This window comes from Zophobas morio, unplaced genomic scaffold (genome assembly GCF_036711695.1).
Source record: "Zophobas morio isolate AGI-343-1 ecotype UQ-CSIRO unplaced genomic scaffold, CSIRO_AGI_Zmor_V1 ptg000011l, whole genome shotgun sequence".
Taxonomy (NCBI): domain Eukaryota; kingdom Metazoa; phylum Arthropoda; class Insecta; order Coleoptera; family Tenebrionidae; genus Zophobas; species Zophobas morio.
The window spans coordinates 11,968,221-11,994,085 of NW_026972116.1; the positions used below are offsets into that span (position 1 = coordinate 11,968,221).

At 33.6% G+C, this 25,865-nt stretch overlaps 2 protein-coding genes and 1 long non-coding RNA gene across 4 annotated transcripts; 2 read left to right on the top strand and 1 right to left on the bottom strand.

Moving 5' to 3' along the window:
- Positions 1–2,165: 2,165 nt before the first annotated feature.
- On the top strand, positions 2,166–4,185 carry LOC135126493 (uncharacterized). Its single transcript, XR_010280047.1, has 2 exons — positions 2,166–2,247; positions 3,620–4,185. It is a non-coding gene; the product is annotated as an uncharacterized LOC135126493 (long non-coding RNA).
- Positions 4,186–9,391: 5,206 nt separating this feature from the next.
- On the top strand, positions 9,392–17,004 carry LOC135126494 (protein tailless). Of its 2 annotated transcripts, XM_064052514.1 has the most exons (5): positions 10,801–10,825; positions 10,879–11,000; positions 15,344–15,577; positions 15,821–16,035; positions 16,093–17,004. In XM_064052514.1, the coding sequence occupies exons 2-5, from the start codon at positions 10,961–10,963 to the stop codon at positions 16,771–16,773; spliced, it is 1,170 nt and encodes a 389-aa protein (XP_063908584.1). In that variant the 5' UTR covers positions 10,801–10,825; positions 10,879–10,960; the 3' UTR covers positions 16,774–17,004. The 2 variants fall into 2 exon arrangements, with proteins under 2 accessions (XP_063908585.1, XP_063908584.1); XM_064052515.1 differs by lacking the exons at positions 10,801–10,825; positions 10,879–11,000 and adding an exon at positions 9,392–9,472.
- A 3,132-nt stretch (positions 17,005–20,136) lies between these two features.
- On the bottom strand, positions 20,137–23,553 carry LOC135126935 (probable beta-hexosaminidase fdl). The gene is made up of 2 exons (XM_064053175.1): positions 23,352–23,553; positions 20,137–23,291 (listed from the first exon to the last, which is right to left on the bottom strand). Exons 1-2 carry the CDS (start codon positions 23,513–23,515, stop codon positions 21,638–21,640), a joined length of 1,818 nt encoding a protein of 605 aa, XP_063909245.1. The 5' UTR covers positions 23,516–23,553; the 3' UTR covers positions 20,137–21,637.
- Positions 23,554–25,865: the final 2,312 nt, after the last annotated feature.

Sequence of the window (25,865 nt, forward strand, 5' to 3'; positions counted from 1 at the left end):
AGCTCCCGAAGTCCAAGTCCCACAAATCTCGCTTCTTTAAAAAATAATATGATAACCTATATAAAGTAAAAACCAGCAGTATAAGCAACACCTCCGCAGCCTCTACACCGTGGGGCTTGCAAGGGATTGTGCAAATTGCACAAGTCCGGACAACGCAAAACATATTTAAAGCAGATAACCAATGGGAAAACATGGCTTTCAGCAATAATAAGCTTTAGCTTCAAGTGTTGGTTTAATTCTTATTAAATAAAGACTTGCGTGTTCTCATCTTTTCGAGAAAATGGGATGACTAATCTTAATTTGATCAATAAAAATTTGTTAATACGTCGTGAACATAGACAATACACAGCGCAAGAGAAAAAGAACGCCAAGTTTGGCATTGAAATTGTGACCACAGATTCACATCTTGACGCCATAACCACTTGGCCATAGTCGGTTATATTCTGAGTTGATATTGTTATTATACTGTGTTAATTTTTTTATGAACATTTGGGAGTTTAAGGAAAAACTCAAAAAGGATTCGTACACCATAAGTATAGGAATTTATTATTGCATTGTATTTAAATCATTTTAAAATAGAATTCTTTAATATGACGTCATCAATTTATTAGTACAGATGATTAACCAAATTTTGGTTAACATTTAACTATCTTCATGATATTTCTAATATACGTACAAAATTTGACAACAATCTGTCCAATAGTTTCGGAGCGTACGTGTCTAATAAAAATGGATACAAACCCCCGACAGATTTTTTTTTCTTTTTTTTATCCACAGTGTGAATCATCCCCATTTCACTCCTTATCTTTCACGGCCCCGAGGATAACAGTGATAAAAATATGGAGGCACGAGTAAGGGAGTAAACATACTTGTAATCAAGAAAATCGGTTTTATTTTGGATATTATTTTTCTTCCGCCCCTACTTTTTTTCTGGTGTTTAAAAAAAAAATCGATATATCTACGATAACTCAAACCAGTTATGATTTTACTAACACTTGCGTATAAAAGACCTATTTTTTCTTAAACCTGGTCAAAACGCTCCCATTTGTTGATTTCTCTGCTCCGAATGGCTGCCCCGGATGTGATGTCAAAGCGCTGAAAGTCTGGTCCTCCTCACCTGTGCACCGAACAATTTCTATTCACGCAGCTAAAAGCTCTCAAGCTTTTGTTCTTCTTTACCGAGTTCAACGGTTATGTTCTTATGGGCGTTCTACACCTGATAGTCCCATCCGATTACCTTTTCATTACAGACAAGTCTTTTAACTTCCATGCGAAGTTTATTACATGCTATCCGATCCTTGATTCAACCGAAAGTTTTTGCCATTGTAAAGAAAGCACCTTCCAAGGAAAAAGTCGTTGAATTTCAGGTTTGTGTCGAGTTACGCCGTTTCCGGATCAAAAATTCTCACCGAACCAGGGCGCCAAGGGCTAATATCAAACTCACTGCAGTTAACTTCTCAATTAATCCGGGGTCAGGTAAAGTCATCGAGTTGCAAAGAAGTGAATGCGAGGCACACCTGGATAGAGGATGCGCGATTGCTTCGAAATATGTTTCTAAAGAATTGACCTAACTCTAGTTATCCTCATTAGTTGCTTGGACGGGCCGGGACAAAAAGAGGATGGCGGCCCTGCACACAGCACGAAGGGATGCAGCATTTAGGGATAATTTCGCTTGAATGATGCACATATGCTTATTGCACACCAGGGATATCCAATTTTCGCTCCAGCAAAAATCTGCCAGGATCGGACCCCATTTTTAGTCTTCAACGAATTGTCGAACAAATTAAGATAAGGGAAGTTAAAAGCGTTGTGGCATCATATTTCGCTAATAACTCGAAATTTAGTTTTGGAAACTTTACGGTGTTCTGATTTCGATCTTGGACACCCCTGGTTGAAGTGGAAACATGGCCGCCGAATGCGATCCGTTGTTAAAACGCTCTGCCTTTGTGCCTTTGCGACTAAATACCGGATTATTTTTGTTAAAGTCCCTACCTCGCACCTAAATGCCGAACTGCACATGCTTGTAAAGAACTTTAAAAATAGAAAGAGTGTTGGCTTATTGTGACTACATCTATAATTATCACTTGAATTTTGGCCATTAAAGTGTACACACATGATAACGATGATTGTTTAATGTTGATCTACAAATGTACTTAATGTTTGTCGCCAGATAGCGTGTTATCTAAATTCCAGCTGATCGAAAGTCTTAAGTGTTGGTTTTACATAAAAGTGTGTCTTATTCCTAAGGTAATTTATTCCTCATGCATATGGAACCTTGTTTTTAACTTGTAATCTGATTGTCGTTACCATTGTGAGAGACATCAACGCCATGTCAAGAAGCAAAACCCTCTTATGCTTAATCATATATCTCGAGATTTTATAAATCAAAAGGAACTTCTTTAAGGTACTTCATCTTGAATGGGCGACCGCAAAAGATGATTTTTTAAAGGAACTAGTTCAAAATTTTCCCACGATACAGTTTTAGTATTTTTAAACAATAACTTAGTGCAATATGAACTTGATAAAAGCAATGTTTATAAGGTAATTGGTGTGTTTTAAAAATATATTTTATTTTCTATTAATTATTTGGCTTGTATATACAGGGTGTTTTGACAAACTAAATAACTAAACACAACTTTTTGTAGCATGTTTTGATAAAATAACAGGGTAGGTTTCTACAAATATAATATTTGTAGAAATATTTGTAGAGATATTTTATTTTATTTATGAATATTTATAATGTTGATTCAAGATCACAAAAATTTTGTTTACCGTTTATTATTGTAACAAACTGTTTTTTAGACCGCCTAGATTCTCATAATATTGTCGCATAGCAATAACTTTCTTTCGGTTTTAGGAAATGATGATAAAATTAGTCAAATCGTGATTAATTACTTACGTTCACGCTTAGTGCAGTGACGATCACAATCACTTTGATAACGTATCAAAATCATTCAAACCACTTATACCCACAATGTGCCTTCTTAGAGTTACACATGCTCACTTACTTTTTTTCGTGGATTAAAAATAACTGCACACTCATAAATTTAAATTTAAATTATTTAGACAGAATTTCCCTCGCGTCGAGGAGATTTTTCTATAATGAGGAAGCATCTGTTGCATTTCAGAATTGACTGGCAGTTTTTAAGATCAAAAACGTACGTTGATTTTTACTTGTATATAGGTTTCATTCAGCCAATGCCTACTTTCATGTTTCTCGACGTTTTATGACCTCTAGAGAATGAAAAAAATAGGTCTCCCGTTTTTTTCCAAAAATTTGCATACCCAAGGTTAAAAATATAGAAGCAATAATAAACACATTTCAGTAGGATTTATGTAGCAAAATTTTAAACCCGCATTCACAAATGTTTGCAAAAGATAAATAACAAACTAATTTTGATGAGTGATTTAGCACATTTATGAAATCATATAGCGTTTACAAAATTTCAGGCCAGACGGTTCTGTAATTTCGAAGACAAATTTTCAAAATTTCTTGTAAAATTTTGAACTTTCTCTAAAAATTTAGATATTAAAGAAAAATAAAAAAAGTGTTATTTCATAAACTTTAAATAATATTTCTCTAACAAAATTTTAAGATGACGTCATCAAATTGTTGCAGGGGATGAACACAAATTTTGGTTGACGTTTAACCATCTAGTCTACACGATAGCCTTACGGTACACCAAAAATATTTCAGCAATCGGTGCAGTAATTTTGGAAGTCACCCTACAATATCCCCAACACACAGAGAAATGGGAATGAAAATTTTGGCTATACAAACTGTGAAAAAAGATGAAAACAAGAAATTGTTCTCTGGTATTTTCCTATATTGTTACGTTGATTGGTAATTTAAATCGGCGTGGATAAAACTCAACACTTTACTTCGCAGTAATACAAAACTAGATGATTAACTATACAGCGATTATGTACAGAATAATTCCGACTCGACTGGAATGGGTTTGACTAGACTCTTTTCCCACATTGGCTGGACTCCACTGACTGCCCCTCAAACTCATAGGCATCTAGGACGGCGTATGGATTTCTTTCGTAACAATATTATGTAGGCTTGAATGTAATAATAAAATCCTTGTAGATAATAATAAAGTAGATTATCAGTCTATAATTTGATAAGATTGTATATACAGTATTTAATAATAAAAATTCTTGTTAATTTTATTATCTAAATTATCATAGTGTCAATTTCACTACGTACCAGGTTTAATTAAATTGCATTTAACAACAATTATCCATATTGCACATTATTGTAAACTTAAATTACGATCTACACTATATGTTTATGAACTTGTAGAAAATTCATACAACGAACACGTATTTTTCTAAAAATTAATTAATAACTCAGAAGGATTTTTTTCTTCTGTAGAATATAATTTTTGAAACAGCAATAAAAAACACAATCAAAAACAGCCATGAATTCTTGAAAGTTTATCTTTGATCGTTGCATTTTCAACTCAAACTTTCACATCGACGGAAAACTGGCAAGACGAAACTCTATCAAAGAATAATTTCCAAAAATTCATGGCTGTCTTTGATCGTGTTTTTTATTGCTTTCTCGACATAAATAAGTTCAATTTTTAACCAGATTCCAAACATTCATTGTCATAGTTTAAAACCATAGCAACAGGACTGACTCATTTAAGTTACGTTTAACCTTTGATCAAGTTACATGCGACACTTTAATGTTTCATTTATTGCTAAATAAAAGAATAATTATAACAAGCACATTTTGATATGAGTAGAAATTAATATTTATTTGACATTTTACAACCTATAGAATACGAAAATACAGACATCTGTCTGTCTCTCTATTGGAAAATTGTTACGATGAACGGGTATTTAAAATCGGCGTGGGTTAAAACTCAACAATTTATTTCTTAGTAACTCAAATTTACGCGACTAATTACACAGCGATTGTGTACAAAATAGTTCCGGCGCAACTTGACTGGCTTCTCTCAACATTCGCTGGACTCGACTGGATTGAATAATAATCGTTCCCGAAGGTGGCGTCTATTTAAATTCATACTTATTTCTAGATGTTCGGCAATCGGGGCCTTTCTGGCATACCCATCGCGAGTTCCGCTTCCAGGCATTTCTTTAGCGAACGTCGCTCTGCCGCCGTCACCGACGATGAGTCATCATCGCCGTACATACTAGAACTCATGGGTTTCTTTCGTAACACTATTATTAAAAATAAACACACTTACGTAATATGTGTATGAAGAACGCTAAATAAAAATTGTCCTTGTATCCTGTATTAATCAAACATTTAAATTTCAAAAAAAAAACATTTAAACTAAGTGGCAACGGTAATTTTTGAGCGCACTATAACTTTAGCCGAACTATAAATTTAAAATAGCACACCACTTGCGACATCCGACTAGTACAACATAAAAGACTCAGAAGTTGATAAAAAAAAAAATAGAAAAGTTTTCTATATGAATTTAGAATTTGATGCGGCTTTCTTTTAATTAGAAAACCTGAAAATTTTATTAAATTACAGTTAAATTAACTTTGATTGAACACGTTTGTGGTTTAAAGGACATGCGAAATATGCATATGTAGGGTGAGTCACTAAGAGCGCCGCAGTGTACCATACCTCATTAATTATGTATTAACGATAGAAAAAAACTATAGACCAAAGTTGTGCAGCTCTTTGAGGACTATATTCTAAAATAATTTTTAACTAAACAGAATGTTCTGTTTTTAAGGTGCAATACAAAACTCAGTTTTTTTAAATTAAACATTTTATACATTTTTACATACTCTTATTAGCACCTTTCTAAGCTTTATAATTTCAGTTTATTTTTGAAATTTCAGTACGATTTTGCCATGTTCCAATTTTCTAAATATTCTAAATATAAAGTCGCGATCTTTTCTATAGAACCACTCCCTAGTGTAAATTTTTAAAATTTGTTTGATGTAAGTGACCTTGACGGGTTTGTGGGGGAAAACATATGTGTCAAAAATTTGACAGGTTAGATGGCCCCATTGTCAATGTAGATATTTTATTTTAATAAATAGATGAACAGAACATACAGTCTGCACGGGATACAGTGCGGCATAGCTGAGGGCAACCGAAACATTCGTGTTGTGCTAGTTTCGATTGCCATGTCAACTACCGCTACCAACCGCGTTCGGCGTAAAGTACTAGGTGACAGGGCTACCAACTTGACTTTTTATCGAGTGGTTCCGTAGAAATGACCGCTACTGTACCTAAATATTCTAAAACTTTACAATTTTCAAATATCGATATATCAGTATTTTCAAATAAAACACTCTGTATTTTTTAACTTTATCTTACTCTATTTTTTATTCTTATTCTTCTAATATGTCGATATGTCTCTTGACAGCAGTAACTATCAACTTTAAGTATAGAAAATACTTAACAAAAAATAAAAAAAAAAACAATAGAATAAGACGCAGTAATAAATTATAGGGTGTTTTATACGAAAAAACTGAAATATCCATATCTGAAAATTGAAATTACGTTGCAACGTCGGGATTTCAAAAATAACCTGCCTAGTTGTAAAGCCTGAGAAGAGGCCAATCAAAATATGTAAAAATACGAGTATATAAGATGTTTCATTTAAAGAAACGAAGTTTTGTGTTATGGCTTAAAAACCAAATACATACTCTGTATAATTAAAAATAATTTTAAAGTATAATCTTTAAAGAACCGTACAATTTTAGCCTTTGACTTTTTCTTCTGTTTCCAATAATTAATGAGATATCGAGTATCGTGCGTTTAGTAACTCACCCTGTATATTTTTAGCAGCTCCGACAAAATTTAATATTGCGACTTTTTCTCTCTCTCTCTCTCTCTCTCTCTTTCTCGTTCTTTCTCGCTCCCACTTTTTGTCGCTCTCGTAAATGATGAAGAAAACAATTTTTTTTATCCACTAAACTTTAGTTTTTACCCATTGACATATCGCGTTACTCATGATTTAATAGCTCACCAATTTTTTGATTAATCCTACACATATTCTGGCACAAATTATATGATGGAATCCCTAAAAAATCTCATGTTATACTAACACTCATTTAGAGTTTAGGTTTAAGTTTAATTTTTCATTTCACCCAGATAGTTGACGTCTCAAAAAATGATTAAATAAAGCTTAATTGAAAAATTAGGCTGTTTGTCGTCACTTAAAGGCCGATGACGTTATAAAAAATATTTTTTTTCACTAGCAGCCTGGGCGCATGCAAATGTCGACTCATTTAGTGGTAGCAAATTCAACTTTTGCTACCACGGGTTCAAAACGAAAAATTGAGGTTATGTACGCAATGTTTGATGTGATTATTTCTTAAAATATGAACAAATGTGTGCTACAAACATTACTTGAGTATACGCATGGTAGTTGGTAGACGGTGGAAGATAAAATGATTAACTCAGCGACAAGTATAAACGGTTTTCTTTGTGTTGAAGATTTAGATCAAGTTTGATTAGAAATCAAAACAAAATCATGTTGCGTCAAAAAATTGAACGTTTATTTTTCAGTTTATTGTCTTATGGTTTCTGCTAGTGAAAAAAATAGTATATTAACCACGGTTGCAAAGCCACTTCTAGACCTCGTACTTAGAGCCCTCGACGCTGCGCGTCTCGGGTTCTAATTTGCGCTCGGTCTAGAATGCTTGGCTCTGCAACCTTGGCTAATAATATACTATTTTACAGAAATTTAGACTGTTTTCTGTGACCTGACACCACCTACAAGAACAAATACGTATTAGCAATTTTACCCCGAAAAACGTTTTTCCCTCGGAAGTAAATTCATTCAAGGGAAGAATTAATTCGTGGCAATATGCTTAGCCAAGTAAGCTCTTCCGGTTTAGCAGCAAATTATCTTATTCATAAATCAACTTCTTTCATATTTACTACAGTTTCAGTTACAGAGATTCCAGGTAGCAAACACTAAAGGAACCGGTAATTAACCCAATACCACCTTCAGTTTGTTTCCTGTGAGTAGGTAGCCAATCTTACCGACTTTATGGTACGTAAACAGAGAATTGACAATTGATTTCCTGCTGGTCGTCGTTTCCTTGAAAGACGGTTCAGTAATAAATTCCCAAACCGTAGAAACACCTGTAGCCATGATTCATTTAACTCAAAAATTCCCCAAATTTTTATTGACCATCCTTTCGATACAACACTTATTTAGAAAAAAATAGCCAAAAATTGCCTCATTGAGCATTTTGATAATTTTTGTTTTAAACTTGGTGTTGTGCCAGGCGATAGCTTCCTGACGATAAAAAAACAGATAATGAGATGACATCTACCGGGATCAGTGCCGGCTGCAACCACACACAATGACCACTCTGATCTCTTCACAATGTCGAAGATTAGCCGATGGCTCTGTACGTCATATTGTTCTCTCCTCCAACCTCCGCTCTATAGCCGCAAACAAACCATTAGATAATTGATACGTGATTTTTATCGAATCGTGCTATCTAGGTTTGCCATTGCAAATGATGCTGATAGACTGAGGGCTTTATAAAACGCTAGAGGGTTAAAATCACTAATCATTTTTTACTTGCTCGTATGTGTCATCATTCCACATTCCCACGGATCCCTGAAACAAATGACGCTCGGACATTGCTGAGCATCCGTGATTAGGGAGGATGAAGCGTCTATAGGTAACATATGCGACGCCACCCCGTGTGAGTAGTTAGCATATTGTCATCAGGGGGATGATAGCAATATTTCCAATTAAGCGCCAATCTGTTGATGCGTGGGAATGTGGGAGCATTAAATAACCGTACTGTAGGTATGCGATGTACCTGTCATTATTGCTCAAGCTTTTCCCAGTGTACATTTGGACTGTCCATATCTGAGTACGAGGTCGCACTATAAGGGTTGTTTGTTAGTTTGCGACGGACTATAGTTGACACTACTCATTTTAATAGATAATGTTAACGCCTTTATCTGCTTTTGTACAAATGTGTCATTAACATTGATAAGCTATAGGGCATTGTAAAGCAAGAAACTGTAAAGAGAAATACTACTTCTACTTACTATAAGTGTTACTTACAGACTGTTACCTTCAGCAAAGACTTTTAAGTATTAACAAGCACGTTCCCCTTCCGATTTAAATAAAACCCACCTCTTAAATATGTGACACTATCATATATTATTAGTAAAAGTGACACTTAAGCGATAATTTTTGCTCGGTTATACACTCTAGTCAAAAAATTTACGATACGCAACGGTGCGTCGTTTAATTAACGAATGTATTCGTGTATGTGGTGTGTCAGTGGATAAAGCCGTTTATACACAAATGAGGCACTACAACATGAACGAGAAATATATTGAAACGGAACTTAAATCTGTTCTGGATTATTCGTGCATAACTAAACCAAATTTAAGGCACCACTTTCGATTAACCCCCCACCCGTCCCTCTTGACGCAAGTTTGGAAGTATAACTCATCATCGTAATAGTCGATGTTAGACACATATGTGTAAGTAATTATTATTATTAAGATAAGTGTGATAAAACACCCATTCTTCGTAATACCTTAGCTCAATACCACACTTGAACTAGAATATAAATCCTTTAATTTTATTATTAAATATATTTATGAGCTCATTTAATTCACTAGATACATTTAACATTTTTTCAAAATTCTGAACTACTCGTGCCCGTTCTCCAGCAAGTGAAAGGATTTAACGCAGGTACAATTTCCGGTATTTTCTTTCTGGACCACATGGCATCACTTCCACCCCTATTGCATGCAACGCTTTCCTAGTCCCACACTATCATCAATATCATCAAACGAGTCCAGGTGTGCAATAATAAACCAAGGGGTAATTTGTGTCTGTCAATTAAAACCAAAACTGATTTCTTTCCTAATACGTTTTAATATCGCGAATTTTTCCAAAAATTTCATTTAGGAATCTGCGAACTCGATATATGAATATGAGCTTATAAAAAATACTTAAGCATGTCGTATCGCAGAAAGTTTACTCTTCATATTTGGCGAATAATTTAATCATCTGGTTGATTTAGTTCAAGGGGTGCAATGAAAACGCGTACGGAATTCGGTTATTAATATTCAGGATATCATATCGGACCCCTAATACTCTCTGCACATGTTATTGCTCTTTATTAAAAATATTTTGGTATTGACGTTACTCACCTACAAGGGGTTCCTACATGAAAAATTTTTCTAATTGGTGTTGTAAGCGAGGAGAATTAAAGTATTGTTTCCCGTATTTATCAGTGACAGATTCATTCATTTGGAGTGATCCGGTTGTAGCCGGTTAGAAAAAGTTTTTGAAGTGTTTGTAGGTAAAGTTCGATAGTATTTGTAGTAGCAAGGTCTACCTTGGTTACAGCGTGATTCAAAAAGTACTTAAACTTTATAAGGAAGCTTTTGATTTTTAAAAGCAAAGCAAAAATAAAAATTAATCTGTCCTGTACGTCAATTCGTTGTCACGAATCGAAATATCAGTAGATAAAGAGGAAAACAGAAAAGAAAGAAACGGAAAGAGAAGAGTTCTAATATGATTAATTGCAATCCAACTTAATTAAGATTTGAAATTTTTACGTCAAACATTCAGATAAAAGAAAAGGCTAGAGTTACCATCGTTTTTAGGCACCAGTTAGTATTAAAGTTGAGCTAGCTTTTGAATATAAATAAAGTTTCTTCAAACGAACGGGGTACACTTTTCGAACTATTTTAATAAGCACAACTTACCACCACTTTTATATCTACATTTGACTCCAATTATCTCTATACTTTATAACAAGAGTCTCTACGACATCGTACGTGACAAATTTTGGGAAGCGATACTGTATCACTAAATCTATAGTATGACGAAATCAACATTCCGTGTGTTGCAAGCTAATTTTGAAGTTTTTCAGAGATAATAAAGTAAAGTCAAGTCGTTAGATAAGCCAGAAAGAAATCAGATTGCAGTAGCATGACTTTGTATTTTGTGTGAGAATGTTAAAAATGCCTATACTGGGAACTTACTTCAATACCAGTAAGTAAATCACGTAGCTTTCGCTTTAAAAATATCATTTAAGCTCACGCATCAATTATTCATCATTATCATATTCCAGTTAAATTATAAATATGTTTTTTAATTATTCCCCATCTATGTACCGTCTACACCTGTCTACATTCGTTATTTTAACTCTTTACGTGTCTATTTATTTATGTATTTAGATAAGAATTTTGTTAAGTTCTAGACGCAAATTTTAGCCAGTCATCAAAATTTTTGTGACGAATTAGGTAAATATTTTTGTATCTAAATGACTTTGCAATTTATTAAGACGCACTTAATTTTTAGCGGCCTCTAGTGGAGGTTAAATGATAGCTTGTCTACGACTCTAGTACTCGTAGATATTAATCATAGATAGATAACAAACTAATTTACAACTTTTCTTAACCGAAAACGTTAAAAACGACCAAAGCTTTGACTCCATTTTCGTTTATTTTCCTCGAAAACACGACTTTACTACACCATATTTTCATTCACTTTCACTTTCTCATAATAAAAACTCGAGCTTTTCGCTTTATTACTAAAGTTGGCTTTGCTGTCACGCCCCTTCTACTACACGAGCAAGGTAAGGGTCGGATGGTTAACGGAAGAGGGTAGGGCTTAAGGCATCCCTTGTCGGGGTAGGGACATTTTCGACCAATGGGAGTCACATAAACGTTGCCGGCAAGTCAAAAAGGGATTCATTCATGTCGGTAAATCATCCAAAGGGTAAGCAAAAGCTTTTAAAAGTCTCGGAGTTATCTGTTCACAACGTTAGATCATTCACGTTAGTGGTTGTTTGAAGACTTCTTGGTCTTGTGGGTGCTGGGTCGTTTAGTGACATGAGTGATATACAGGGTGCAGAGGGTGCAATGGTGCATCACCTCGAACCGCATAGGTTGCAACTAAAGCCGCAGTCGCCGTCCTCATCGAGTAAGTTTGCGAGTTTTTTCGAGATTTAGTATCGTTCATGATTGTTTTCTTTTGTCAATAAGAAGTTTTTCATGTACGGGAATTTTTGTGTGCGATGTGTGACTGTACACAGTGTGGAATCAAAGTTGTAAATTCGGTCAAGTGTTTCTAGTGTTTGACATGTACTTCTTCAGGCTGAAGTTACATGGTTTTAGTTATGTAGTTTTTGTCAAGCTAAAGTTTTTTTTTAATAGATGAAATTAATACCTAATTGTCACAATTAATTACTTGTTTGAAATGTTACTAAATAAATAGAATTATTCTTAAGTGTGATATAACAATATCGTATTAACAGAAGAACCAACTAAGTATTTCTTACATAAGTAATTAAGTGAAGTTTATCTTCTAAAAATATCTAAGGTGATTTCTTTAACCCCAGAGTTCATTTCGCAATCAATTTCATTCATTTGTTATCATTTTATCAACTTTATTTCTCATGCCTATCAAATAAAAATGACCTGAAAACGTATTTGATAAGTTCGTTCAACATTTTTTGGATTCTGACATATATCTACAAAATTTTTTTTTGACAATAATTTATGAGGAGAATATAGACTTAATAATAAAGATAATGAAAAATAAATGCCATTTGAAGGTTACAAACATCATCTTTAAGGAATTTTAATACTTATTATTTCTCAAAAGTTTTTCTAAATTTCTAATTACCTAAAATTCTATTCAATTTAAAAAATGCTGAAATTAAAAAAGGAAATTCTAATCAATAATAATTTTTTGTACGATATGAGCTTCCAGTTAAATACATCTTTAGATACAGTGTTCCAAATTTCTATTTAAATTAAAAAATACACTGTTCACCATATATGTATAACACCAAAATAATAATTATAATTTGATTCTCAAGTGAAATTAAAACTTGTTAAAAATTAATATTGCTTTATTACTTTTCTAAACCGCTTATTCTGAAAATTGTTACATATTTATTGATAATGGATGGAGTTATTAAAATTCTGTAAACTGCGTTGTTCTTAGCTTGACAGAGAAAACCTATATTGCAAATATGACGCAAATGTTTTATTTCAAATTGCAACGTATATTTTTTTAACGAATTTTGATAAACCAGATTGGTTAAAAAATAAAATGTGAGTTCTTTAATACACCCAACTTTTATTTTTTGTTTAAAAATTTATTTTTTTTATTGAATGAAAAAGAAACAAAAATTTAAGTCTTGTATACCACTGTAATTGAAATTTAATGGTCTATCAAAATAAAATATACCTTGTTATTTTAAAAAAGATTGGTTTACGTCGGGACGCCGACGCCATATGCGCGTCATATTGACAATGTACTAACTTAAGCTTAAAGCAACAGAGTTTACACAATTTCAATATCTCTATACGTTTTCAAGATATAAGGTCGCGGAATTTTATCTGGGACATTCTGTATATGCCGCAAATATGTATGAAGTATACTTATTTTTATATAAAATATACTCATTATAGTTGTACATACTATAATTATATGTATATGTAACTGGTGCCTATTTTAAAACGATGATTCCAAAAAAAAAAATGGTAACAAATTTATAATTTTATTTGACACAAAAGTACATGATGCAGTGAGCACTTGCCTAAAATTGGTTGATATTTTACAATATTGTAATTCTTCTCTTAAAAGTCTATAATTACTTTTTTATAAAACTCAAGGTTCTGAACACGGAAACAGTTACCTTTGAACCACATTCCAGATCTTTTATAACTGAATTCGTCGTAGATATTCCCAAAATATTTTTTCAATCTAATTTTATTTTTGCTATTTTTGCAATGTAATTTAAAAAATTATTTCAGTTAATGGTGATTTTAAAAAATTGATTATCATTAATATCATTAATAATAACGCAGCAATAAAAAACACGATCGAAGACAGCCATAAATTTTTGAAGATTTGTCTTTGACAGATTCTTCGTCTTGTCAGATCACCATCAATTTGAAAGTGTGAGTTGAACATGCGACGATCAAAGACAAACTTCCAAGGATCGATGCTTGTCCTTAATCGTTTTTTTATTGCTCTCGCGGTATACATGCAAACTGTATATTGTTCCGAATTCTACATGATGTTAAAACTTTTTAAATTACATAATTTTTGGTCTTCATTCTTGATTAATTAAAATCATAAGGAGAAAATATTATTTGTTTTGAAAAACTTTGTGACGACACATTATTATTTTAAAGTTTACATTAATTAAATTTACGATCCAATTTAAGTGAACATTCGTGAAAATTTTTACTAAAGATACATATCTATTTATTAAAAAAAGCAGCACTTACCTATTTTATTTAGTTTTATTATTCGAAGTGTATTACTGTTTACACATTGTTTTATGTTCAAAATAGTGTCACTCAAAGATGAAGCAATACAGCATTTAAATTTAATATATATAAACTGATAAAAACCGGCAATTTTTGTAGTAAATATCATTTTACATACTCGCATTGGATCTGATTTTCACTTCCCGAGCGTAAGCGAAGAAAGTATTGTAATCGAGTCCGTCGACCGACTCTCTACTTTTACATTTTCTCGACCTTTCATAGGAAATAGGTTTCCCGTTTCCGTCTGTCTGTGTGTCTGTCCGTCTGTCCGTCCGTCTACCGTCATGGATTTTTTCAAGTTGTAACTTAAAGGTACAAATAAGAATACATTTAACTTGTCCAAAATATATAATTATATAAGGAAGTTATAAAACAGCTTCTTTAATGTGTAAATCCCAGTGTGAATTCATAAAAATATAGACAATATTTCTTAACATGTTTTAAGTTTTTTTTTTTTTTTGTAGTATCTGTGCTATTTTTGATTTTGTTATCCTGTAATTGGATCTCGGTTTACTGAACATCAATAAACATTACTATTATTATTATTATTATTATTAAGATATTTAGTTTATCAAAAATATCAGATTGATTTAAATCAGTTTATAATTTAAACTTTCAAAAATTTTGGATTGTTATAAGTTAGTTTAGCATTTAACTCAGTCGATATTAAAATTAACTCGAAACTATGAACAACTTTACTTAAAATAATAACCTGCTTGATTACCTAGTGCTAGTTTGGGGACGTTTTTAATTCTATTATTATTAATATGCATAACTGTTTTTTTTTACAACGTTATACAGATTATAAATCATATAGACATAAATATTTACAATGTAGCCTAAATTACCTGATTGCGTTTCACCCTCATCCCCAAATTACACGTTTATTATATTGCATATCACAGGAAACTGTTCATTTTACTCATACCGCCTATACTTCCGGTATTTGACACTACCCCCAAAACGCCTAAAGGCACTTACGCTTTATGTCGATTACTATTATTACCCGACCTTTTGTATCCCAACACGGCAATTTTTTTCCAGGTCGAATACTGGACATCCCCTGCAAAGTCTGCGGGGACTTTTCTTCGGGAAAACACTACAACATCTTCGCCTGCGACGGATGTGCCGGTTTCTTCAAGCGCTCTATCCGAAAAAGCCGGCAGTACGTTTGCAAAGCCAAGGAAGAAGGTTCTTGCATTATCGACAAAACCCACAGAAACCAATGCAGAGCCTGCCGACTAAAGAAATGCCAAAGTGTCGGAATGAACAAAGACGGTAAGAAGCAAACTGTTTATCTTAATTATTTCACGTGCGTTTGATTCTGAAAGCGAAAAGCCATCGACTTGAAGCAGCCACTCAAAGTCAAAAGAAATTACTCGAGGAAATTAAAAGCCTCTTGAATGTTGTAACTTTTGGCTTCAAGATTGCACCAGGTGGAATAACATGAATGAATTCAAGCGCGTGATTGTTGTTTTAGTGGTTAATGCGGTCCTGTATTGGTAATTTTTGTTATTTCAGCGGTGCAACATGAACGAGGGCCCAGGAACTCCACTCTGAGGAGACAGCAAATGTCAAATTACTACAACGAGAGTAGAGTGCTTGTGTCTCCACCAGCAAACGTCCTCAACCTCACCATGCCCAAATACGAGCCAAATCCGTCCATTATTGACCCTCCAGTTCCTTTGTTACCCCCAGCAGGGTTCTTGTGCAATAACTATCTGCCGCTTCCGCAGGTAATTTCGACAACACCATTGACAAACTTATAAATATTAATAGCTGTTCTTGTTTAGGTCCCGCCGTTGTCTCTGCCTTCCGTTTTCACCCCTCCGATGCTCAACCCATCAGCGATTCGCGAATCCGCGGCACAACTTCTTTTTATGAATGTCCAGTGGGTCAGAACCGCGCCAGAATTTACGTCGTTACCAATCTGTGATCAGCTACTCCTGCTTGAAGAAAGTTGGCTGGATCTATTCATTTTGGGGGCGGCACAATTTTTGCCGATGATCGATTTTGGAATTCTGGTGCAATCTTGTGAGATTTTCCAACAAGAGCTTCAGAACAGAGAGTTTATTAGAGAAGTCAATGACTTTCAAGATACGCTGAAAAAGATAACTCAGTTCCAACTGGATGCGCAAGAATATGCCTGTTTGCGCGCTATCGTCCTTTTCAAAACGTCTTTTGATAAACCCTCCTCGTCTGATAACCATGACAGGACGACGGTAGAGAGTGCAAAAATTGCGGTTATTCAGAATGATGCCCGGATGAGATTAACCAAGCACGTTTCGACTGTGTACCCTAAACAGCCTTTGAGGTTTGGCAGGATACTACTATTACTTAGTTCCTCTTTTAGAACTGTTTCTGCAAGGACTATAGAGGAGTTGTTTTTTAAAAAAGTGATTAGAGACACGCCGATTGTTGCAATTATTGCAAATATGTATAAAAATCAGTTTTTGGGAAATAATAATGCGTGACATTTAATCTTTGTTTTGTAACTTTAAGTTCTGCAATATTTCTAGGTTTAGTGAACGCACTGTGATGTATATAGTTAAGTAGGGTTAGAACAAGAGATTGCGCTCTGAGTTTTCGTTTTGTATATAGAATAAAAATCTCTCTAATGCTTTATTATTTACGTAAAAAAATGTCAAAAATATTTTCTATGTAGATAACACCTGACATTAAATATTTACATATTTTGAATCAAAGTGTTTTATTATGGCAATAAAGTTCTCAAAAGAAATAAGACTTTTTATAAGTAGGATTCAAATCATATCGTTGAATAATTCAGAATTATCCTAAAATACTCTACCTCGTCATTTCATCGGATAAACGAGTACCTTGATACAGATAAATGAGTTTACTGTTTTATTAAATTTTGTTTCTATTATTCTTATACAAAAAAATTTTTCAACATCAATTGAATCGAAATTGTTGATTGTTTAAGATTGATTAAGGTCTATATGGTGTGTGCAGAAGAAAAAGTCGTCAACGTGCCCTCGTTTCTAACCTCACTTTTTCGTGCAATAAAATTAACCTTTTTCAACAACCTTGTCAAATGTCAATTATGCACAACAGTATGGATTAATAAAACACATGCGTTTTCCATCAGAAAAACAACTAGCTTAACGTTTATTTCAAATAAAAATTAACCACATCTCATATAAACATAGTAATAGAGGTTTAAAATCTGGAAGGTTGGTTATGCCGAACACTGTCAGTTGGAAATGATTTCATCGAAAGGATAAATAAATAGATTTAAATACCATTTGGGAAGCAGTGCCAGGACTTCACTATAATTTGGAAGCTTTTAGCACAAGGTCTACACATAATGATTAAATTAGATATGTTTTGTATTTGTACTAATAAATTATAACTTAAAATAAATACATTATCATTTTTGTAGTACATTAATTTCGTATATAAACGAAAATTTATAATTTGTACATCAGACTTCCTCTGTGCACTTGCTCTCCTTGAATTGTTAATGAAAATTTGGTGATTTCCTGTCAACTTCCTTCGATTTGTTGATATTGTGGGGCTTCTTGCACGCCACAATTTAAAGTTTTCCTCCAAAGAGTGAATCCGCCTTTGAGTTTTCACCCAAGAGATCCAGATTAAAAAAAAAACTAAATTGTATAACCACATTTCGTAATTTATTTAGTAACTGCAAAACCGAATATTCTAAAATCTTACAAACATTTTAGAATAATCGTTAGCATGATACATTTTTAATCAAAATGTGTCTGTTTATTATTTATTGATGATTTATCGTAGCATTCATCTTTTTACTTCCTGGGCGCAAGCTAAGGAAGTATTGTAATCGAGTCCATCGCGCGATTGACTACTTTCATGTTTTCTCAACGTTTCATGAACCCTAGTGTATGAAAAAATAGATCTTTTGTTTCCATATATATGCCTGTTTCCAGAACTACTGGACCGATTGCTGTCAAAAGTTATATGTGTATTACGAATACCTTGTAGATTATAAAACGTTAACCAAAGTTTTGTTAGTCATTACCATCATTAATAGGATGACGTCATCTCCAAAGTTTACACTAATAAATGTTCTTAAAATTTTATTAATTAACATGCTCCTGTATATGTGATTTATGAATCCTGTGAAATTTTGCAAACAGTTTAAAAGGGTATTGGAAGCAACTTTAATCAAAATTTGTCCGTATATACGGATCCACCCAAAAAATGATATTATCTTACAAAGTGGCCGAATAAATATGTATTCTTCAAATTTATTAATGTTACGCTAGACGTTCGGTTTTTTGGGAAAACAATCAATCAAATTTCATTTTCTTTCAACACAAATGCCGTCACTGAACGTGTTAATAATTGAATTTTTCCGAAGTATAAAAATAAACAGTCGTATTCGTTAACTGAGAACACATTTTTGCCCGTTTGTTATCAGCCTTAAGCTACTTTATAGCGGTTATCACAAAATAAAACCCGCAAAACCTAATTTTATAATTTTTCATATCAGCGGATTTTATTGGAATCTAATTCAAGGGCGAGGGAAGTGCTGACGAAATAACTTTCGACCAGTTCTCTAAAATTGCTTAGGTATATAGGATAATTCAAAAAATTTATTTTATTGATTAAATCAAGAACGGTTCACTCCAGTTTCTCGAAAATTTGGAAATATGATTAGTATTATACTGCACATATCTAAAATGATATACGTGTTCTTACTAAAATGTTGATGAAGTTATCACAAAATTTTATAACAGAAATACTCACTTGAAACATACACCTTATAACGGTTATCATAAAAAAATAAAATCCGCAAAATCAAATTTTATCATTTTTCGAAAAAGCTGGATATTTTGGATTGTATTCAGGGGCGTGCGAAGTTCTGTATAAATAACCTTAGACCAATATTTTACTTACTTACGGTTTTTACCTTAATTTATTTTAGAATCCTGTACATATGTGTACTATTTTGAATTTGGATGTTAGTTGATTAGTTTCACGTATTTTTTTAACTAATGACTCGTAAAATTATTTTACCTGTCATTAAAAATACGTCTCGGTAAAATTAACTACGACGCTTAATTTGAAAACTAATTACTTACAAATTTTGGCAGGCTTTTCTCTTACTTTGTACTGCAATTTATAAATTCGGGTTCATTTAAAAGCAATACGTCTTAGAAATTAGTCGCTTTTGTATAAAAAAATCATCAACTGTGATGATATAATCAGATTTTATTAACTTAACTGGGTACTTACCTTGACATGGAGTCTGACAAACCGGCCCACATATTTCACACTGCCCTAGTCGTGCAAATTTTTTAGAGGTCTGTACTTTTTAATACCTTCCTAGTGTTGGAACTTCTATGAAATAATGCAAAATACGCAGGAGTGGGGTTTCATTTTCTCGTGGTACAGTGCATAAGAAGTCGCAGACTTCTTCTGTCAGTATGGAGAGTCGTTCGAGATCTGTGAACGTTTTAGACCCAAATTTTGAGGAAGATATCCGGAATAGTGAGTTGGAAAGTGACTGTAGTGACTCAGAAATTACTGAAAATGATGCAATAATGGTGACAACACTAATATTTCTGTCGATAATTCTTGCTCCAGTGTTAAAGTTGAGGAAAGTGATACTGACGGCAGAAATAAAAGGAAGACCCACTTCCCAGTTGCCTTCAATGTTCAAGAAAATGGTACCTAACTGTTGCTTTGAAAAGCAGAGCCATAAAAACTCCCTGCACGTTTTTTTCTCTGAAGATGCAGGGTGTTATTTTTTTTGTAATTATATAAACATTTTTCTCTTACTCTCATCTAAAATAAACCAAGTTTTCGTTTTCCTTAGAAATAAAATTAGGCCGTCAAAACAAGTGTCATTTATTTACATTGTTATGATGCATGTTATTTTAAATTTTTCTATCAGGTAATTTGAACAAGTTTTTGTTAATGGAACTCATCTTTAAGTACTTACATATAAACCGCAATAACAAAATTAATTATTAAATAAGTATTAATAATTTTTTAAATCGGAGTCTGTGACACTCCATGTCAGTGTTAGTGCACTAAACGCGGGTGTCAGTTCTTAAGGGTTAACGTAGTAACCAATGTGGATAAGCAGTTACGAATTTCTAGATTTCGAAAAATAAGTCTCATCAAATTAATTACTGTGATAATGATAGCAATATTAATTATCGAATGCATTTCTGAGATGTCCAACTATGTAATAGCGGTAAACTAATGATAATAAAAATAATAGTCTAAATTGTTCCAGCTATTGTTTTATTAGAGCGAACTAATAATAAGTATCAATAATAATAATCTATAATAAGCTTTAGAAACGTACTAATTTAATACTCATATTTTTTATATTTAACAGATGTGCTAAAGACTTATACACGTCACTGTCCATCATAAAGCCCCTCTCAATATTATCCTCTGAAAGGGATTATGTAACAACTAAACGGTGGTTGACATTCAATAATTATTCAAATTATTGTTGGTCTTATAGCCCTTCGCATGTCACATGATTATGACATCCATTTTAATTTTAGGGGGCAACCACAATGTGAAGTGGGAAAAAGCGTGCGATATTTTCATAGTCTAAATCAATAAAGTGTAACCTAGATTTCACAACCAGCACCACCAACATAAAACTTAATTACGCCAATCGTCATCAACGTGGTCACAGCGTTCATTTTTTTACGTTAATTTAGCGCAACGTATAAACCATGCTTTATATAGCGAATAAATTGATTTTTAAACCCAACTAACTTATCTGTCGACCGATTTGTCAACCCGCTCATAACAGTGGAAGTTAATACAGATCTGAAACTTTTGTGCATCAAGATCAGAGAAACCGCCATTTGTTTGCTAACAGCACAATGCTCATTAGTGATGGCGTTTCTAGCCTTGCTTACCTGACATTACAAACACAAAAGCCGGACTCAATCTTTCACAAAATCTTTTACTTCGCAAGTTCTTTTACAGTAGCCGGTATCGGCTTAAATCGGACGATGCTTATAGCTTCTGACATTCCCAAAAGAAACCCATGACACCCACATTATCCACCCCCAGAAAATAACTCGTGTTTTTTTAATAAACATATTCTACAAATTGTATAAAAAATATAAATAGACCGGTATTAAGGTTATTCTAGTACTCAACACTTACAATAGCCACTCTAACCATCGTACACTGAATGTTTTCTTGTTTTTGATGGGCGTGCACCACACAGAGCGATGAGTGTGTTGCCGCAAGCACTTGATGAGGCTCTCCAACTTTTGCGGAAACGGAAGGGCCCGCATTGTTTATATGGGTCAAAGATGAGTTCCCGTGAGACATTCAGATGATGTAGGACTCCCATCAACACTTACCCGGATTCTGTGAGCACCAGCGCGGCCACATCGCTGAAGACTTTATACCTCTGGATCTCAGCCTGTCAACAAAAGACACTAGGCGGCTGTAAACGTCATAGTCGTTCATTGTGTCGGGATCACTCCAGACTCTTTCCGCAAAAGCGGCTGATCTCGGCCATATTCGAGTTTCTAGAGAGTCGACTTCGACTTCTTCGGTCCAGAGGCAAACTTCACCACCTAGAGCTAGTTCCCGATAACCGTTGATTACCCACGGTCTGTGTTTATAGAATTTTTGCCAAGGCGTATAAGGATCACAAACGCCACTTGTCATACTAGGTTTCCACATGCCAAAGCCACAATCTAAGTACCATTGGCCTACTGTTGAATAGATCACTTTATGACCTCTTCTGAGAATTGAACTAGGATTACCAAGCCAGTGCTGGATGGTGACTTTAACATCTAGGGTATCTAGTTCTGAAGATTCTGTTAAAGGACTGGACCACATTATGATATGATCAGGGTAACGTCCATCGTTTGCTATTTTCAATCGTTCTAGCATTTGATTTGTGTAGCTTGCCCAAAATTGCTTCATAGAATTTTCTGCCTTCTTAGTTTTCACGGCTTGTGTGCCTTTCCAACAAGTTAAGTTCACCTCATCCGAACCCATATGAAACATCTCATTGTATCCACTCAGTTCCAATAAATCGTTGTATATGTCCTCCAATACTAACAATGCTTCGTCGTTATCTGGGTTTAGATGTCCGTTCAAAATATCACTTTCTCCACAAATCACGTATTTCTTGTTTAAACTCTCTCCAGCAAAATTCCAACCTGCATTTACATGACCAGGAGCGTCCACTTCTAACAAAACTTTGATACCTCTTGTAAGAGAATACTGCACTAAGTTTTTTATGTCTTCAGGAGAGTAAATCATGTCACGGCCGTAGGCACCAAACGCAGCAAGTTGTTTAACTCTTGGTAAAACAATAGGAAAACTCACTGCATCAGTGACGTGTAAATGTAAAACATTTAACTTTGACATTGCCATTCCATCAACGACTTTTTTAATTAAATCAAGAGGAAAATAATTTCGAGCAGTATCGATCATCACACCCCTATGGGGAAACTTTGGAGAATCTATTATGTCAACATTGTGAAGTATTCTTAATTCATCAATGACGTCATCGTACCAAATCAACTGTGAAAGAGTTTCGAGTGCGTGTCTCGCCCCGAAGTAAGTTTCAGCCACAATGACCGCTTCTAAATTATCATTATTTTCAACTACTAAGTGATATTTTTCGTTTGTGCCTAATTTTAATTTATCAGTAGTCGTATCCTGGATACTTATGATTATATGTAAAGTAGCTCTAGGTGTAGTTTGATTCCCGGGTTTCAACAGTTCAAGATTTCTTTTGAACAAATCAGTCGTGTTTATCAACATATTATACACTTGCCATTGTGTCGAAAAATTAAACGAGATTCTCGTCTTGTCTATAACTGTAGAATTCTTATATGTGACTATAACTTTCTCAGGTTTTGGCCAAAGCGAGGGTTGCGAGCACATCATGTTACATGTGTTTAGAGAAACTTCCTGTGTATTAGTATGGTACCTGACGCACTTATTACTTTCACATTTCCAAGTGTAACGTACAACTTCAAATCTGTAAAAAGTCAACACAACATAACAGATAAGTGTGAGTGAATCGTATGAAACAACTTACTCATCGTTTTCTGCCTCGGAAAAGAAAGTGTTTTGAATTCGAAGGGCATTATTTACGTGCGACAAACTGTCCGTATAACTAAAGAGAACCAAGAAACACGACATCACAAACATCACGAACATAACCGAAGAACAGCTGTCAGAAAACTGCCTCGTTTTCTTCATCGCTCACAAATTTACGGAATGCAATGTGTAAAGTAGAATTCGACGCGACTTATCAATACATTTTGCTGATAGTGTTATCTAAAATTTTAGATAGTCGTTTATCGTCTTTCGTAAAAATAAAACAACTTTGTTTGTTTCATCGTTTAACAACGTTACTGAGTTCGGTAACAAATTAAGACAAAACTGTGAAGGGTGCTTGCAATATGGAAACATTCAAGAGGTTCGGCTGTATTATTTTAAAGAGGGTTGTCGCGTATTGTGGTGTGCTGAAAGTCTTTGATTGTTTGAAGGTAACAAAGCTGCAAATTTATTCGGTATGGATTTGGTAATCGAAGTCTCTATAGTCAATTGTGTGGCGAGAGTGCACTTGGATTAACCCTTATGAGACAGCTGATACATGAAGTGGTAGCGGAAATCTAAATATTCACACAAGTAAGCGAATTAGTGGGAAAATTTTACTTTCGGAATTAGCGGAGGCTGGTGAGGTATTGTGCCGACAGGCAACATAAGAAGGAAGTAATTTTTTCGTGGTTGGTTACACCTTTTAATGGAGGTATTGGATAAACGAAGACTTCTACCTTTGCGGCAAACAACAAAATGAAATTCGCTCAAATAGGTTTTAAGTGTAACTAAATACACATCAAACGGTACCGACAGTGCAATTTTAAACTTTTGAAAAGCATGCAGTATGGAAATATAACACATTTTTGCAAACAAGATGATTAATAAAATGTGGAAACACACAAGATATTGATTAAATGTTAAAGATAAAGAGAGATAAAGGTGCACAAACAGAGAAGGGTCGTGAAGGTACAGGGTACTCCTATTCCTAATTTAAGTATATCATACCAAAACATGCATTAGATTTGTCGCTCATGTTAAGATTAATTTTAACTTTGCATTCCTTTAAATTTGGATTTTTACTGTCATCTTTTGAACTAAAATAAAAAAATAATTACGTCACCAAAATTGTTGTTCAATTTGAGTTTAACATAATCTTGGCAGACTCACGAGTCCACTTAACTTTAACATTAAGTAAATTTAATTTTGAATAATATAAAGAGTTAGAAAAAAATAATTAAATTCAGTGGTAAGGTAAGTTTACTGTGGAAACAAGAATACCGTAACTTGTTGTTTTGCTTTAACTAGACTCGCTTTTATTCGCTAAAAAAATCAACCGCTAATTTTAGAATACTTTCATCTGGAAAAAAAATTAAGACCATGAACTATGAGAGACTAACTGCACAGAATAAACTGTTTACAATTTAACCAAGGACTTAAATGATTTGAATGTGTATAAGACTTTCTACAAATTGTACAACCTTTATCTCGAAAAATAAAAAGCATGTTCGAGTGTTATTATTTGTATTTAATGTGAATAATGTTGCTCGCGCTAGTTGGGCATACCAACAATTGTAGGAAAGTGCTGTGATTTTAATAATTAAATACTTCTGATCTATAACTGACAAACTTGTTACGAAATTACCCACCCACGAGTTTGCTACAAAATTATGATTATTATATGATGAAGTTGCCTACAGAGTAGTGTTCCGAAGAATTTACTATCATAATGACGTTTTTCGTATGAAAAAGGTTACTGACGTAACTATGTCACTTTCGTCAGTTTTTATGTTTATAAAATATTTGTGTTTACATATATTAAAAAAAAAACAAATGTAATAAAAAGCGTCCTAAAAAATCGGATTTTATTATAAACCCTAATCCAGTAAAATTATTGAATAATAATATCTCGGGAAAGTAAATATGTCTAACGACTTATTGTTGAAAATAATTTTATCCTTAATACGGAATAAGAAACCTTGTATAGTCTCTCTGAAAATATTACCTTTCCGATCTGTTCTTGTCTCTTGCTATTTGGAATTATATGAACGATCTTTCTTCATATGATTTTCATCTCAAGTAAGACTCTTCGGAATTAAGAAAAATAGACATTAGTTTAGAGCCAAAAGTTTAACAATGAACAACACTAAAATTTGTAACGGTTAATTAATATAAAAAAAAAAATTGGTCGAAGGTTATTTCGACAGTACTTCCCTCGCCCCTGAAGTAGAATAAAACAAATCCAGATTTTTCGAAAAAATTCAAATGAGCAACATTTTTGCAAAGACATATATCATTTTGGATATGTCTAAGAACAGTATTGTAACAGCTTTTAAGGCAATGATAAATCACAAGTATAGACTTATCGTAATGTGTACATTTTGCATAGAATTTATTCAGCAATTTTTTGGGATGACGTCATTTTTTTTGAGAGGGGATAAACGAATACATTTTTCTTAACGATTTACCATGATTATGATAACCTTAAAATATTTACAAGATTTTAGAG